Source organism: Agrilus planipennis, unplaced genomic scaffold (assembly GCF_000699045.2).
Source record: "Agrilus planipennis isolate EAB-ADULT unplaced genomic scaffold, Apla_2.0 scaffold66, whole genome shotgun sequence".
NCBI lineage: Eukaryota > Metazoa > Arthropoda > Insecta > Coleoptera > Buprestidae > Agrilus > Agrilus planipennis.
This window is the reverse complement of record NW_020438868.1, coordinates 719,543-735,472: the sequence shown is the minus strand read 5'-3', so window position 1 is coordinate 735,472 and position 15,930 is coordinate 719,543. Positions and strand designations below refer to the sequence as shown.

Here is a 15,930-nt window from a genome sequence, read left to right as displayed (position 1 = left end):
AATAGTTAAGGATGTGGGCTGTTCTAGTTTTAGGGAAATGTGAAGTTTAGCTCAGGATAGGAAAGAGTGGAGGTACGTGTCCAACCAGTCTTAGGACTGACGACCTTATGATGATGATGATGATGATGAGATACCAACCTTTCTTTCCGTTATATGCGTGCCTTTTTAATCTATCGTACAAGTCTTCTTTGGTGCCGTAAAGACTGGCGTTTGATCTCGCCAGACTGTTCATTTTCCCCCCATTCATCCCTCCGTGCAGGCTTTCTTTCATGTAAGTCTCGTTGTAGAAGTTTGGCATTTCCCACCCGTCCTCTTCGTCGTCGTAATAATGAGCGTAGGTGGAGTGATGACTTGGAGCAATGCTCTCCGCATATGGCGTCGGTGCTCCATAGTAGAAGTTTACTTGGGAGCCATTTTGGTCAGCCGCAGGACTGAGCAGTTTCTTTGGTTCTCTTCGATGAGTCGATCTGAAGTGAAGAGTGTCAAGTAAAATTTTACATAAGTTCAACGCAGTGTCAAGTTACTTGCCTGGCACAAATCATCCAAATTAGGAGGACGATGAAAATGATCAAAATCACAGCCGCTGCTATACCACCAGCGATATAAGCAAACTCAGACTTTTCGGCGCAGTGTTTACCAGTGAAGCTTCCTATACATCTACATGACGGCTGCCCTCTGACATCCTTCACGCAAACGCCCTCGTTTTCACAGTAACCGTCACAAAGATCTAAAAAAGTGCATCTATCAAAAATGCATCCAAAAAAATGATATTAGAGGATTCTTACCCAAGCAAAATTCTCCGGTACCATTGAAACCTGGTTTACATTCGCATTTGAAGTCGCTGGTTTCGGGTATGAGAAGACAGTAGGCATTTTCATCGCAGTGTATCTCTGATCCCTGCATTTCGCATGGATTAGTGCATTCCGCTTTGCTGGTCTGAAATATGAATTAGTAAATTACCATTTTGGAATCGAATCAAAACACGAAGGATGTGTACACACCGCTGCATCTCCTTTAGTGCTAGTGTTTGGTGGACAAGGAATACATGATGTCTGTTGAGAATCCGGTTGGTACCAGCCCTTTTTACACGATACGCAGCTGTTCAGAGTACCGTTTAGATATGTTCCTGGGGTACACACTGGGAGCGAGCATTCTTCAATCGTCGAGGCACCGATTTTGGGTGTGGTTCTTCCAAGTGGACAACTTTGGCATACCGGTTGAACTCCTTGCATCCTGTATGTGCCTCTTGGACAAGCTTCGCATTTACCATCCAGACCTAATTGCAATCCGCTTCCACATTCATCGCGACATTCTTTTTCGGAAACGGCTTCCGCAGTGCGAGTAGTTTTTCCAAGACCGCACAGTTTACATGTGAACGATCCTTCGTCAGGTTGGTAGAATCCATGACCGCAGCTGCGACAAAGTCCCGCCTCATGGTCGAAATATTTACCAGCTGGACAACGTTCTGCAAAAGATTTACAGTTGGAGAAGTACTTCAAAACTACTTAACATTAGTGATTAGGTACCTTTACAATCTGCTGCACTTCTTGCTCCTGGTCCAATTGTTACTCCAGATCTTCCAGCGATTATGGGGCATGGGGAACATTGTAACTGTCCAGTTTCGCTTTGGTACGTTCCCACAGCACATGGGATGCATTTGGCGGTAGTTTTGTTGAAATATGTGCCCACGGCGCATGGAACTGTAATAAAAGCAACAGTTGCTAAACTACTCTAGAGTTTGTGAGCGTTTATAAGCTTACCGCAATCAGGGGCCATCACAACTTGACCTGATGGACATGCATAGTCGGATTCAAGAAGTAATGATGCAGGATCAGGTACTGTATTGGGTAAGATTTCGTGGACATCAAACTCATCATCTTCCAGAATGAGTTTTTGCAATAGTCTTTGTACTGTGGCGCGTTCGTTGGTGTTGGAATTGATTACAGGGTCGCTTAAAGTGAAATTGTTGCAATTAAAGGAAGGTAACAATGAAAAAATGGCATTAAAAAATTATGTAGAATCTAATGCATCCAACTACAACAATAACGTGCAAAGTAAGTGCTTACTTGATGGCTGGGAAGGAAATTTCTACGTTGTAGGTATCGCTGGTTTGTTGACGTTCCTGGCGATTTATGGGAGTGGTTCTACAATGAAAATGAAAACATGCCAGAACTAATCTACACAAATCTACTTGCAGACAGCATGCAATGTAACGAACGATTAGACAACATTACAATTATCACAGATGCTTATGCTTGAGAAGATTAATATGGACTTATTTCCTAATAAAATTCAAACTATTTGTACTCAGTTTAAAATACGGTAATTATGTAGGTAACAGTTCATAAACACTCGCAAGACATACTGTTGTAAAGTCGAAGATAAAGTCTCATAATAGACTACAAGAAGACAGTTTGAGTGTATCTAATAATCAAGATTGAAGAAGATAATCTTAAGTACGTATTAGTATAATCAGTAGAGAAATACTCGAAAGAATATTTCGGCAAACCTTAATGCATAAGAGAGTGAGTAATGGATTTCCCTACGATTATCAGAGGAAAAAGGTCTGTAACTTACTTTTCCACTGGTACTTTAGCATCAATTACGTAAGTGCTCTCGTCTTCATCGTCGGTAGTTTGTCGTGTTTTTCTGGGGCTTCTGTGGTCGCACTTTACATCGATATCGAGTTCCCTGCATTCGCGAGTTCCTTCGACAGAGAACGAGCAAAAGTTCCAGTCTCTGTTAAGAGAGTTAACAGCCGTTCGCACTTTCTGACGCAAAACTCCTTGCCCGGCCTCGTTACAAAGTACAGAACTTGGGAAGAGCATGGATATTTTGAACACCCTTTGGGCTGGTTTGGATGCTATAAGGAAAAATTAACAGTCTAATATTTTAAGGAATATTGAGAGTATCTTTCGTCACTTACGTGAACAAGCAGGATAAATTAATGGAAGGTTCGGATCCATCGTTGGCCTCCAAAATCCTTCGGCTCCGCAAGTGTAGAATTTGGGAACGTCTTGTGAGAAACGTAATCCTGGGTTGCAACCGATTTCACATACTTTAAATTGCCCTCCGGCACCCCAATCTTTACAACTCTGGACTCCTCCAACAGGATCGTCCAATTCTGGGCAAAATTCGGCTAAAATGATTCAGAATTGAAAGTAATTACTATTAAGGAAACTACGCCGATAACTATCTTACATAGAACGGACACCTTAAATGTGCATGTAGCTGTATTTCCAGCTGCATCTTTGGCAACATATGCGATTTGGTAGATTCCCCATAAGAGAGTTTGTCCTGGTCTGTGATTACTCTTCTCCTGGACTTTGACAACACCGATGTTGTCGCTGAAGTGCGGTTCGTCCCAATGAACTATCGCAGAACCATTCTTAGCAATGATCCACAGATCGCCTGGGCAGTATTCTACCTTTGGTGGGATCTACGATGAAACAAATGAATTGTAAAGCAGCGTTACGATGTTGAATTGAAGTAAATAATAATACCTTGTCTACCACTAAATCTTGGCATTTGCTTCCGGTATATCCAAGAGGACAATTTCTTTGACCACATTGAGACGGTACAATTCGTTCAACTCCACCAGTGGTGTCTTCGTAACCTGCCCAGTTGAGCACCAGTCCGTTGTATAAAACGGGTTCTGTTCTGCAGTCTCTTACTTGTTTTTGTATCTCATTGGTAACATCCAAAGCGCGACTCCAAATCTGTACTTTTGTTAAATGTCCTTGGAATCCAGATTCTGTGTAGGATTTGGGAGTAATAGTTCTCGGTTTTCCCAATGTGACCCAAGCACTAAAAAGATGACGTGTGTTAAAATTATGATTAGATGTTTTGTACTGCTTTATCCTACTATTCAGGTAGTTTTCTTCCGCTTCCATATCCGTCTACTTTACTGGCGATAAGACCTTCCGTTATGAGTTTCAATTCTCCACCATTTTCTCCATCCCAAACGACTGCTATGTGATGCCATTGGGCATCATTTATGGTGGTGTAATCTCTGTAACTGAGGTAGACGTCTTGCAACTCAGTGAACAATGAAACCTGAACTCCGTTGGAATGGATTTGAATGAGGACTCTCCTGTCGATTGTCAGATGTTTGTTGCTAAAAGGCAAAAGTCAAAAGACGAATCTTCTACGCATGGATTAATGGCCTAACTTACGAAACGCTATAGAGTGTAAAGAATATTCCGTTCTCATCCTTCTGCGTGAATCTCACCCACATTGCAATTGTGAGGCTGCTCTTCGAACCGGTATAGAATGGTATTACCTGTGCTGCAGAACTTCTTGTCGCATCGCTGAAGTAAAGATCGTAGTCAACCGAAATTGCTATGAAAGACAAACATAGTTAATAAAACAATCATTTAACTGTGCAAGAGTTCTCACATTTCCTGCAATCTTCTCCTGTCAAATTGAAAGGACATTGGCAGTAGAACCTTCCGATTAAATCCACACAAGTGGCGCTTGGCGGGCAGGAATTCTCTTTGCAGTCGATAATATCTTTTTCGCAATATTTCCCTGTAAATCCCGCGGGGCATATACATTTGAATCCTGCCCCATGGTCGGTGCATGTTGCGCCATTTTGACAAGCTCCAGCAGAACATGCGTCATATTCGTACTGACATCCTACGCCGGTGAAGTCATTTGAACAAGAACAATTAAGTCCTGATCCGAAATCTTGGCATTTTCCGCCATGCATGCAAGGATTCCCGATACAACGCTGAGGTGCTGTTTCACATTGTTTACCATCAGTTCCAGAGGGACAACTAAAGAAGGAGAAAACTAAATAAGAAATGGTCTTATTGTTTTACATGAACGGTAACTTACACGCAGAAGTAGTCTTGGAAGAGATTGATACATTTAGCATCATTTTGACAAGGTCTTAGTTGGCATGTGCCAATATCTTGTTCGCAGTTGGCCCCAGTCCATCCTGGATTACATACGCAACGATAAGCGCCCACTTCATCGCGACATGTTCCACCATTTAAGCAGGGGTCAGATTTGCAATCATCAATGTTTTCCTAAAAACGGAACTCGGTGTTTAGTTCCTGCTAAAATTAAAATTAATGCAATAGTTTAAAGGAATACAAGGAATACCTCACACAGGGTGCCAGTAAATCCTTCCCTACAAACACATAGGAACTTGTTGTCCAAATCGATGCAGTTTTCGGTTCCTACAGGATCACATGGATCACTGAGGCATTCGTCTATTGCAGCTTCGCACTGTAAACCCACGTAGCCTGGTCTGCATTTACAAGTGAATCCGTCGACTTGATTTTCGCAACTTGCGCCGTTTTGACAAGGTTCGGAGGCACAGAAGTCGATCGGGTGTTGGCAACGTTTTCCAGTAAATCCTGCTTCGCAAGTACAGACAAAATCGTCCACAAGGTCGGTACATTGACCGCCATTTTCGCAAGGATCAGGAGAGCAATCGTTCATATTGGTTTCACAAGATTCGCCTGTAAGAAATTTATATTGAAGTGAAAATATTATGGAACGGATTATCCCGAAGTAGTACCTGTCCATCCAGGATTACAGACGCATTCGTGATTAAATAGCCTGTCCACACAAATACCATTTTTGCAAGGGTTAGAACGGCATAAATTCACCTTTTCTTGACACCTCTTTCCGGCAAAACCTGGAGGACATGCACAACTAAAGTCAGCTACCAGATCTGTACAGTTTGCTCCCAGAAGGCAGGGCTTTTCAGCGCAATCGTCTGTGTTAATTTCGCAGTGTTGTCCTTCCCACCCTGGTAGGCATTCACACATATAACGTCCTTGTAATAATGCAACGCATGTAGCACCGTTACTGCAAGGATTGCCGTTCGCTGTGCAAGGATCAATCTACAATACCACAAGCAATTGATTAGTAATAAATGTAAGATTTTAAGGGTGTTTAAATACTAACGGTAATGTCGCAATCAATTCCTGTGTATCCAGATCTACAAAGGCAAGTGTAATTGTTATATCCTGGCTCATCCTTACACATGGCACGCTCGGGGCAAGTATCGTTTCTACAATCAGATCGCTCTTCTTGACAGTTGATTCCAGAGTACCCTGGAGCACATTGGCATCTGTATCCTTGTGGAAGGTCTATGCATGAGCCTCCATTGTAACACGGCTGTGATGAACATTCATCAATGTCGATTTCGCAACGACGTCCTGAAAACCCTGCAGGACAGAAGCACTGAATTCCGTGACCAAGTGGTATGCAGAGTCCTCCATGTTGACATGCGTTGTCTGTACATTGAATCGGTAAACATTGCTCCCTTCCTGTGGCACCGGGTCCTTCAGTTTGTGTGTTTGTAGGACATTCGATACATGTATCTGATCCTGGTTTGGGTTGGTAGAAGTTCTTAGGACATAAAGAGCAAGGAGCTAGACCTGTACTGGAATACATTCCAGGTCCGCATTTGGGTCTACATAGCTCTTTAGCAGGAGCAGCGGGTTGGAAGGTGAAGGTGTTTGCGGGACATGCCTGACAATCTTTAAATCCGCTAACCGGTGGCTCGCTACTGTAACTGTTCCTAGGACATTCCAAACACGGTACCAATCCAGTTGGAGAATATGTTCCATAACCACAAACTGGAATACAGTCGTGGATACTCTTAGAACCTTGTTCTCGAGTGTAAGTGCCGGCTGGACATCTCTTGCAAGACCCTTGACGATCGTGGTTTTGATAGTAACCTTTTGGACAATAAGTACATTGTTTCTGTTTTTCGGCTGCGAAGGTTCCGGCAGGACAGTGTACTGAAATAACGAGTTACATATGAAATATGTCAATTTTTAACGCCAAACGAATAACTTACAGCATCTAGGAACATCGGTTGTATCCATGTTTAATACTTCGCCTATGTTACAAGTGAATCCTCTGGAAATGGAAGATCTCAGAGCTCTGAGCGGAGGACATTGGTTCCCTATGGCGGATATGTTTAGTAGCGATTCGATTACGGCACTTGCATATGGCACAGAAAGGTCAAAGATGAGATTTAACGTGGAACCGCAAAGGTCATATAGTTGTGGTTGACGAATGGCCGGTATGATGCCGACAATGAAGTCGATTTTAACGACATTCTCTTCTATGAGAGAAGGTACGGCTTTTATGAAGGACACGTTCATGTTTACATTAACAGCCGAACAGCGCTGCGATAGAAGATTGTTTAAGCTTCCGTAATGCTGAGAGATAAGGTCGGTGTATTGGTTCAAACATGCTGTCGCCACCGCACCATTGGCTCTGTAGTTTATGGTTGCCGTCAAATGGTAATCTGCTTGCTCGGTATCTGAAAATTTTCTGATTAGCCCAGAAAGCCTCGATTAGTTACTATGATTTACATACTTTCGGAAACACAGTCGGGAACAACAGACGTCGGTGCCCATGGCGTTCTGGAGTCACACGTGAAAGTCTTTACAGGTTCGCCATCAGTGAACCTATATCCTGGATTACATGTAGCTATACATTGGAGGCCTTTGTCGCCAGGAAGACAATTGATTGCTCCATTAACTGGAGGCTTAAGTTCCCAGTCCACACACGGGGTCGGTTTAACCATTACCTATAGACCAATGGGAATTATTTTATAATTAAGTGGGAAGAAAAGAATATAGATTGTACCTGGAAGTGACACATGGCTTTGTTTCCATATTTATCACTAGCGAATACAGTAACATTTTCAAAGGAACCGATGGGTATGGTAGCTCTTTCTGGTACGAATGCTATGTAAACTTCGCCTGATGAATCGGAAGCATTGATCCTTCTTCTAGTTTCATTGAAGTTTACTGTGTAACTGTCCTGTCTGTCCACCAACTCTATCACATAACTCTGAGGGCAACTCAGAAGAGGAGGTGTATTATCTAAAAGGATAAGGATAAATTGCATTTGATGTTGCTTTTCACTTAAAATTCAATGTGTGTTACCTGGAACTGTGATATTAATTTCACAAATGGCAACATTTCCATCATAATCAAACGCCACATATTTAACCACTGTGTCGTGGAAGACGTGGGTTGGGGTTTTGAAATGTTGTGGCTTTATTTCAAGTCGAGCTATGCTTCCTGAGTTGTCAACGGCTGTGGGTTCGGTAAAGTTAACAGGAAGTAAGCCACCGTTTGCATCTTTCTGAACCACGACCGGTAACTGTGGACAATTTTGGAAAACAGGAGTTTCATTATCAACGCAAGGCGAGTAGCCGTAATCGTATCCAAGGAGAGGTTCAACATCAGGCTCGTCGCATCCCATAAGTTCAAATTTCAAACAAGCGTTATCCATGTAACTAACAATTCCTAAAAATTGGTTTTAATTAGGAGTCACGAAAACGAGATGGTGATTACACAAAAATGAATTACCTAAAATAACAAAACGGGCTTGCACGTATTTCGGAAGCGAAATCATAGCAAGTTCACCGTAATTTCCAGGATCTCTCATGGTTAAATTGAAATTGGGGAAGTAAACGACATAATTTTCACTTTCGGCCTGTTTATAGAAGAATCGGATTTCTGTCGGTCGTCCAACGATGTCGTTGGTAACAACGCCTTTCACAAGGATCGCCTTTACACGATACACTTTACCTAGATCGACACTAACATAAGTAAAAGCTTCCTCTTTGCCGCACCAACCTGTGACTGAATTTAGACGGACGTTTCTAGCTTCATAGTTTGGTCTCTCGCTTGTTGCATTGATTGCTGAGTCTGGTATTCTTCCAGAAGCAAGGCCAAGAGGCCTAACAACTTTACATTCCGGTTCGCGGATGCATGTGATGGGTCGTGGATTGATAAGAATATATCCGGGTCGATTACATCCAAAATGGACTTCTGAACCCTGCTCATAACTTCTTGCGTTTTGGATTCCGTCGCTGGGTCTGCCAGGATCTTCGCACACGGGACCTTCGCAACGAAGATCTCCAAAGTCCCACACACCGTTGGACTGACATCGGACGACATTGTCGTGTTTACTGCTTTGACCTGCGAGCTTAAAGGTATTCTGGCAACCGAAGAAGAAGGAAGATTGATAGCGGGTATCAACGTATTGACCGTATTCAGCACCGGGGGTTGGCTGTGGTTTGCCGCAGTTTGCTCTTGGACAGGCCGGCTGAGCACCACTTAGCCAATAGTCTGGAAGACCCTGTTAAAAAAGGACAATTAAAAGATTAAAATTTTAAATAAACAACAGTTTTACTAACGGGTTTTGGATCATAAACGCATTGCCTGAAGTTTGATGTTACGGTTTTCCTAAGATTACGTCCAGGAGCGCCACAATTCAACGTTATATTTTCTCTAAATGGTACTAGGACACTGGCCTCATCAGCACGAAGAACACTTAGTCCTTCGTTTTTGGAATCCGGTAGAGATACGCACTGGGCATCTAAAAATAAGAACGTGAACAAAACGAATTTTCTTTAGAGATATTGTTTTATACATTGACATTCGGGGACTGATCCGTTCCAAGCTCCCGTGGAAGTACAAAGAAGTGACGAAGATCCGGCCATAATATATCCAAAATCACACTGGAATTTAACCAAATCTCCAAAATGATATTTTTCCTGTAAATGATAATTCTTTAGTGAATATAGTGGCAATTGGGAATACTTGATACTGGATATACCTTCGTTGCTAAAAGTGCTCCGTTTTCTGGAGGAAGTAAAGTTGGACATTGTATAGGAACGCAAGATTTGTTTACTTGGTAGATGTCTCCGTCTCGTATTCCATTTTCGGTTGATTCAATTAGATATCCAGCAGTACCATTTTTTGTATACAGTTCGTAGCCGACGTTACATCCACATGAGTAATCACCTGCGGTGTTGATACATTTTTGATCGCAACCTCCATTATCCACAGCACATTCGTTTATATCGGCACATTCCAGTCGAGTACAACCCATTATTTCCAATTTAATACATGGTGCGATCACGTAGTCTTGTATTTTAAATTTAACGTATTGGGCTTCAATTGGCATTGGTAGATTGAGAACAGACAATGTGGGTTCCAAAATTCTGAATTCTACGGCCGTTCCATCCGGATTCCGGTAGTCTTTGAACACATCTGTGAGGTCGTTTGTGTATTGGATTCTTACAGCTGACGTGAAAGCCAGCATTCCATCATCTCTGCCTACGCTCATTGTTCTGAATCCTCTGATGACAGTTGGTGCCTTCAAGTCTACCATAACCCAGTTCGCACCTGGTTCCGCTAGGCTTCCACACCAACCTTTACTTCCTAATCGTATCATCTACAATTGAAAACATGATTTTTGTTAATTGGATGTGATGTACTACAGTACAATTTAAATAACATACGTTCTTATCATATCCATCCTCTGTACTAGAAACTGAAATGGAGCTGTCAGGAATGCCACCGTTGATAAGGCCTAAGTCGCCTACTGGTCTACATTCTAAAGTCGGAGAGAATCCTTTTCTGCATTTGCAGGAGAATGAACCAGGTGCGTTGATACACTCAGTAGATACGGCATCGCATTGATTGTTGATACACTCGTTGATATCTGAAAGAAGAAAGTTACTACTTTGTTTTCCTTAAACTAGGGGCATTATGCTAGTAGTAGTTTACCTTCGCACTTAGGAGGTGTACTAAATTCCTGATTTTCAGTGCATCGAATAGTTCCACTTCCTATGAGTTTATATCCTTTATGACATTGAACTCTTGCTTCATCTGTATAAAAGTATTGTCTAGCGGTGTCTGTTATGAATCCGTTCTTAATATCGGGGAATACTGAACATCTGGCTCCTAGAAACAAAACAATTATTTCTATTAAAATAAAATCCATACTAATTGCGGTAAATGACTTACTTGAACATGTGGGAACATCGCCGGACCATGTACCGTTGCTCATACACAATATAACCGGGTGACCACTTCTAACGTAACCTGGATCACATTCGTATCGAACAATTGTACCATAACTTCGTCCAAGTCCATTCAAAATTGTTATGTTTGCATGTGGTACGTCAGGTAATGTGGGACATTGGGAAGCCAGACATGACGGTTTCTTTTCCCATCGTCCATCGGCAAGACAAGAGATCTTTTCAATCGGCTGGCCAGTGGGAAACGCAAATCCCGCATAGCATTGGTACATTGCTTCACCCCTGTACGTTACATTTGTAGATCCAGTTGAAAATCCGTTGTCTATCTGTGGCACTGGACCGCAATAAACCTCTTGACATTTTGGAATGTAAGTGATAGACCAATTACCACCGAGCAAACACTGGGTAGTGATTCTGGAACGGCCTGTGGCAAATTCCTGACCAGTTGGACATGTGAAGGTAATAATGGTGCCGAACGCTGTATCCCTGCTTGATGCAAGAGCTCCTATTCCCGGTTGTAAAGGTGGACAGTCTGAAAGACACAATGGGTGTGTTTACTAGAACGATTTGATATAAACGATTAATTAATTATCTACCTGCTGAAAAAGTAGCCGACCATCCCTTGGCGTTATGTAAAGCGTCAGTGTTAAAACGGATCAACATTTCACCACTGGATGCTGTAAGGGTGATTTTCGGATTAGAATTTTGAGTAAATCCTTTTCCAGGATGGAGTCGTAATCCACTTGTCGTTGCGCCATCGTATACCTAAAGCAATTAGAAAGTTACACCAACAATTCATAATGGCGCTTATGCCGGTGTAATTACCTGTACAAAGTCGGACTTGTCAACATCAAAATCATCAAATTTAAGCGATAGAGGACTTCCAGCGAGATTTCTTATTTTGTAAAGACATTCCTGATTGCTAGGATAATTACTTAGACCAAAGGCTGGAGACATTACCGTTCCATTTCTCGCAGCAATAGTAGCTCTGCATCCTAATCAAACATAATTAATTGATAGGATTGTCATCGGATTGTATTTTAGAAACATCTTTACCTTGAGCATATCTGATCCTGAAGCCTCTGTTAGAATCACCCAGACTAGTTCTCAAGTACAGGTACAATAAATTATTCGTTGATATGATTACTCTTTGGTTGTTTTCCAAACTGCCCGTCAGTCTTGCGATTATTTGACTTTTTGGAGAATCGCCATCTCTTACCAAAATGTAATCTCTTCCTTCGTCGAGATCCAAATCATCAACCTAATCAATTGAAGAGTTAATCATAAGTACACAACCATACCTTATATCGAATTTGGTATAGGTACCTCCAAAGTTATTATTCGTCCAGGTTGCGCTTGAACTATATATAAACATTCGAGGCCTCCAGGATATTGTTCAGGATATCCGGGAGAATACAGAACTTGTCCTTGAGGAGTTGCTCTAAGGGTCCCCCCGCATGTTTGAGGTTCCGTTTTCCAACTTGCGCGGAATCCCTTTCTTTCTACTGAAGCATCGGTGCTGAATTTGATGATCATGAAATTAGACGCCGACACGAAGGACCTGTTTGTGAGATCTTGTTTACCGGAAAGTGTTGCCAAATTAACTGAGGTGTCTTCGGTTCTGCCTCCCACCAAAATCTGGACTGTGTCAAAACTCTTTTCCGTTTCGAATTCTTGGAACTAGAAAGACGCCAATGACTCAAAATGGGAAGATCAAGAAGTTGTTAAGGAACTTCATATAAATCAGTTGTAAATTTTTGAACAGGTGGAAGAAATGGGAAGAAATTATTCAAACATCTGAGTAACGTATCGCAATCGTAACTACAGCAATAATTATTTCAAACATGTTTTCCTACAAGTAACTGATCAAAAGATTCAGGATTTATAATCGTATATTAATGCAGAATCACTGTTTCTACATCCAAGTGGGTCCATTAAGGAGATGTACATATCTCAGCGTTAGCTAATGCCGTGTGTTGCGCTTATGTAATCCTTTATTTGCAATTTTAATCGCCACGCTAGCCTAGCAATTTCCGACGGACGTACCTGTAGAAGAATATTATGCCCCTGCGGGCCCTCCAGAGTCCACTTGCAGTTGGTGAGGGGAGCGTATTTGTGGGGATAATAAGGACTTTCAACAACATCTCCGCTACTGGCCATGTAGTAATTACAGTTAGTGGGGCAGTCTATCTCGTCGGACCAATCGCCGCAGTCGTTCTGTTTGTCACATTTGAAAGCGTCATTTATACAATTCCCGTTGGAACAATGGAATGCGCCTGGTGAATTTCAAAAGAAAGTCTTTTATATCTAAATATTTTTCTAAAATATGCAAATAAAAACGCATTGTCTTTGTTTCGGTTTACCTTTTGGGCAGGCTCTTGTTCTGCACATAAACGGTAAAAGGCTTTCACAAGTTGACAGCTCCCATGATTGAGTTTCTTCTGTTATTGATACGTCCACGCATTCTCCGGCACTAGGATCTGGTTGTTTTAGGGACCAAAAACCTGACATAAAAGATTAGTTGATGTTCCGTCATTTTTATTATTGGAATAAGTATTAAAAAAGACCTTTGAAGACTAGATACTCATTCACGGTGTTAATTTCAAATAAAAAAAACCAAAAGGATAAATCATGTTGTAGATTAAATTTTGAAAAGCGCCGAATGGATTTCGTAATCTGGATAAATACATCAAGATTAGACATAAAAGAGAAGATGGATTACATGTTGTTTATTGTGTGGCTTTCATTTTAGACAAGGATGTTTGTTTTATGAGACGATGATTGCTCGTCGCGATATACCGGAGATGCTAATGGAAGGCATGAGAATAACAGTTCTTGTGAATACCTGAATATTGTGAAACGAGTGTACCAGCCGCTGACTCCAAGGTGTTCGTTCTTAGGTCATCTAAGGAGGCCAAACCGAGCCAGTAATGACTTATGCCTCTCCTGTCCAATGGGACGGTTGATGACGCTATGGACGCCGTCAGGTTGTTTTCGCTATAAGATTCCACTGCCATTAAGTCACTTCCATACCTGAAAAATACAAAAGTGATCAACGTTTAAAGAGTGTATGATGGGTTCCAGTCACGACATTCACGATTCTTTGAGTGAAAACGGATGCATACTTTAGAACAGAGTAAATTTAGTCTAGTGGCTGGTAGGCAGCACATCAATGCTTCATGTTTTTTTATCAATTGTTGGTTATATTAGTACTTTAGAAACTAAACAGAATACTTCTGAAATGTGTAAGTATTAAATTATATGCTCAAAGCGTTTCTCTCATGTTTAGTACACTGTCTAGATCTAGATACAGATATGATGTGATACAGACAGATGGATGCGGATATTTTTTTCAATATGGCGTCGATGTTTAGAATAAAATAGCCACTTAGTTTTAGTTGTAAGTAGTAGCTTCCTTAGTTTCACATATAAATAAATAAATGTATAATGAGGTCCTGTTTCACACGATAGTGGTAATATTGCAATTTTAGCAATTACTGGAAGTGTCAATAAGAAGTGAGAGACAGGAAAGGAGTGCATAGTTTTCCACGTAATTTTCACGTTATTATAACAATAAATAGTTATTTATTCACCCATTTATTTTTAATTGTCGTCATGTAATAGTTACCGCTCTAGATTAACTTGGATGACCAAAATCATATTTCTTTCATGGGCTCCAATAAAAAAAATATTTATCAAGAAAATTTGCCTAACAAAAATGAGAAACAGTCTCTTATGTGTATTCATAATAACCCAATAGATGGCAGCATTGAGTAATGAGTATGTACACGTTCGGTTTCTTGTTGAAATTAGCCGAATTGCAGAACATTACACGATAATTCCAAAAATGTATTACGAACTTGTTTGTGGTGTAATTCCAAATCTTGTGACATTTCTTATTTAATTCAGTGGGCAATGAAATTGCTGGCGACAATGTGAAACAGCTTAAAAACCAAAATAATAAACTGTGACGAAGAATGTGTGTCACATTTCGATGAAGAATTCAAGTGAACACAACGCTGTCCCATATTTCACAGTTTCCTATACACCAGGTAAATATCAGCTTGTAAATCATATTAAATAAGAGTAGGTGCTGCATGGTGCTTTTGTTAAAACTCACGCAAGTGTAATGCGTCTCTAACTTAAGTGCACCCAGTAGGTAATTCCGGTAATGGCGGTTAGGTGTGTAAGCACCATACATGACCAACTTTAATGGGTTTAATCTGATAATTTTATTTATCGCCGCGCTGCTATAAATTCGACGCAAAAGTGTTTTATGGTTGAGCGAGCGAAAATGCTTGAATAAAGCGGATAATAATTTCAACTGAAACGTTACCTAACTTGAGGTATGAGAAAGTTATGCAAATATGAGACAAGAATGTGAATTAAACTGACATTCGGAATGGGTAGCCATGTGTTAATTTATCTTAGAGAATAGATATTTAATACTTTACAAGCTATTATTAGTGGCTGATTTTAGATATCTAGGAAGTTAGGACGGAAGGAGTAGTAGGGATATAACAGTTGTAAATTTTTGAACAGGTGGAAGAAATGGGAAGGAATTATTCAAACATCTGAGTAACGTATCGCAATCGTAACTACAGCAATAATTATTTCAAACATATTTTCCTACAAGTTACTGATCAAAAGATTCAGGATTTATAATCGTATATTAATGCAGAATCACTGTTTCTACATCCAAGTGGATCCATTAAGGAGATGTACATATCTCAGCGTTAGCTAATGCCGTGTGTTGCGCTTATGTAATCCTTTATTTGCAATTTTAATCGCCACGCTAGCCTAGCAATTTCCGACGGACGTACCTGTAGAAGAATATTATGCCCCTGCGGGCCCTCCAGAGTCCACTTGCAGTTGGTGAGGGGAGCGTATTTGTGGGGATAATAAGGACTTTCAACAACATCTCCGCTACTGGCCATGTAGTAATTACAGTTAGTGGGGCAGTCTATCTCGTCGGACCAATCGCCGCAGNAAATGTTAATTAAGTATAATAATGATCATGCTCCATGTAGTATGTTCAATTGCGTACATTGAGAATAAGTTTCTAGTTGGCATATTTACCGATCCACCAGTTCCTCAAAATTAATTCTCTT

At 41.0% G+C, this 15,930-nt stretch overlaps 1 protein-coding gene across 1 annotated transcript in view; it reads right to left on the bottom strand.

The window, feature by feature from the left end:
- The window catches only part of LOC108734674 (sushi, von Willebrand factor type A, EGF and pentraxin domain-containing protein 1), a 46,701-nt gene that overhangs the window by 292 nt on the left and 30,479 nt on the right, over positions 1-15,930 (bottom strand). The window contains exons 5-40 of the mRNA XM_025976250.1: positions 13,665-13,852; positions 13,183-13,323; positions 12,866-13,095; positions 12,146-12,499; positions 11,876-12,080; positions 11,645-11,814; positions 11,416-11,584; positions 10,806-11,351; positions 10,566-10,742; positions 10,298-10,500; positions 9,610-10,230; positions 9,424-9,547; positions 9,188-9,369; positions 8,355-9,129; positions 7,926-8,291; positions 7,624-7,862; positions 7,351-7,564; positions 6,824-7,294; positions 5,923-6,764; positions 5,531-5,858; positions 5,110-5,471; positions 4,840-5,033; positions 4,399-4,778; positions 4,176-4,341; positions 3,866-4,117; positions 3,504-3,807; positions 3,202-3,439; positions 2,927-3,139; positions 2,578-2,863; positions 2,067-2,144; positions 1,761-1,951; positions 1,527-1,700; positions 1,002-1,465; positions 786-936; positions 529-727; positions 105-467 (exon numbers count right to left, since the gene is read on the bottom strand). Coding sequence (XP_025832035.1) covers positions 105-467; positions 529-727; positions 786-936; positions 1,002-1,465; positions 1,527-1,700; positions 1,761-1,951; positions 2,067-2,144; positions 2,578-2,863; positions 2,927-3,139; positions 3,202-3,439; positions 3,504-3,807; positions 3,866-4,117; positions 4,176-4,341; positions 4,399-4,778; positions 4,840-5,033; positions 5,110-5,471; positions 5,531-5,858; positions 5,923-6,764; positions 6,824-7,294; positions 7,351-7,564; positions 7,624-7,862; positions 7,926-8,291; positions 8,355-9,129; positions 9,188-9,369; positions 9,424-9,547; positions 9,610-10,230; positions 10,298-10,500; positions 10,566-10,742; positions 10,806-11,351; positions 11,416-11,584; positions 11,645-11,814; positions 11,876-12,080; positions 12,146-12,499; positions 12,866-13,095; positions 13,183-13,323; positions 13,665-13,852 — 10,560 coding nt within the window. The remainder of the gene's footprint in view (positions 1-104; positions 468-528; positions 728-785; positions 937-1,001; positions 1,466-1,526; positions 1,701-1,760; positions 1,952-2,066; positions 2,145-2,577; positions 2,864-2,926; positions 3,140-3,201; positions 3,440-3,503; positions 3,808-3,865; positions 4,118-4,175; positions 4,342-4,398; positions 4,779-4,839; positions 5,034-5,109; positions 5,472-5,530; positions 5,859-5,922; positions 6,765-6,823; positions 7,295-7,350; positions 7,565-7,623; positions 7,863-7,925; positions 8,292-8,354; positions 9,130-9,187; positions 9,370-9,423; positions 9,548-9,609; positions 10,231-10,297; positions 10,501-10,565; positions 10,743-10,805; positions 11,352-11,415; positions 11,585-11,644; positions 11,815-11,875; positions 12,081-12,145; positions 12,500-12,865; positions 13,096-13,182; positions 13,324-13,664; positions 13,853-15,930) is intronic.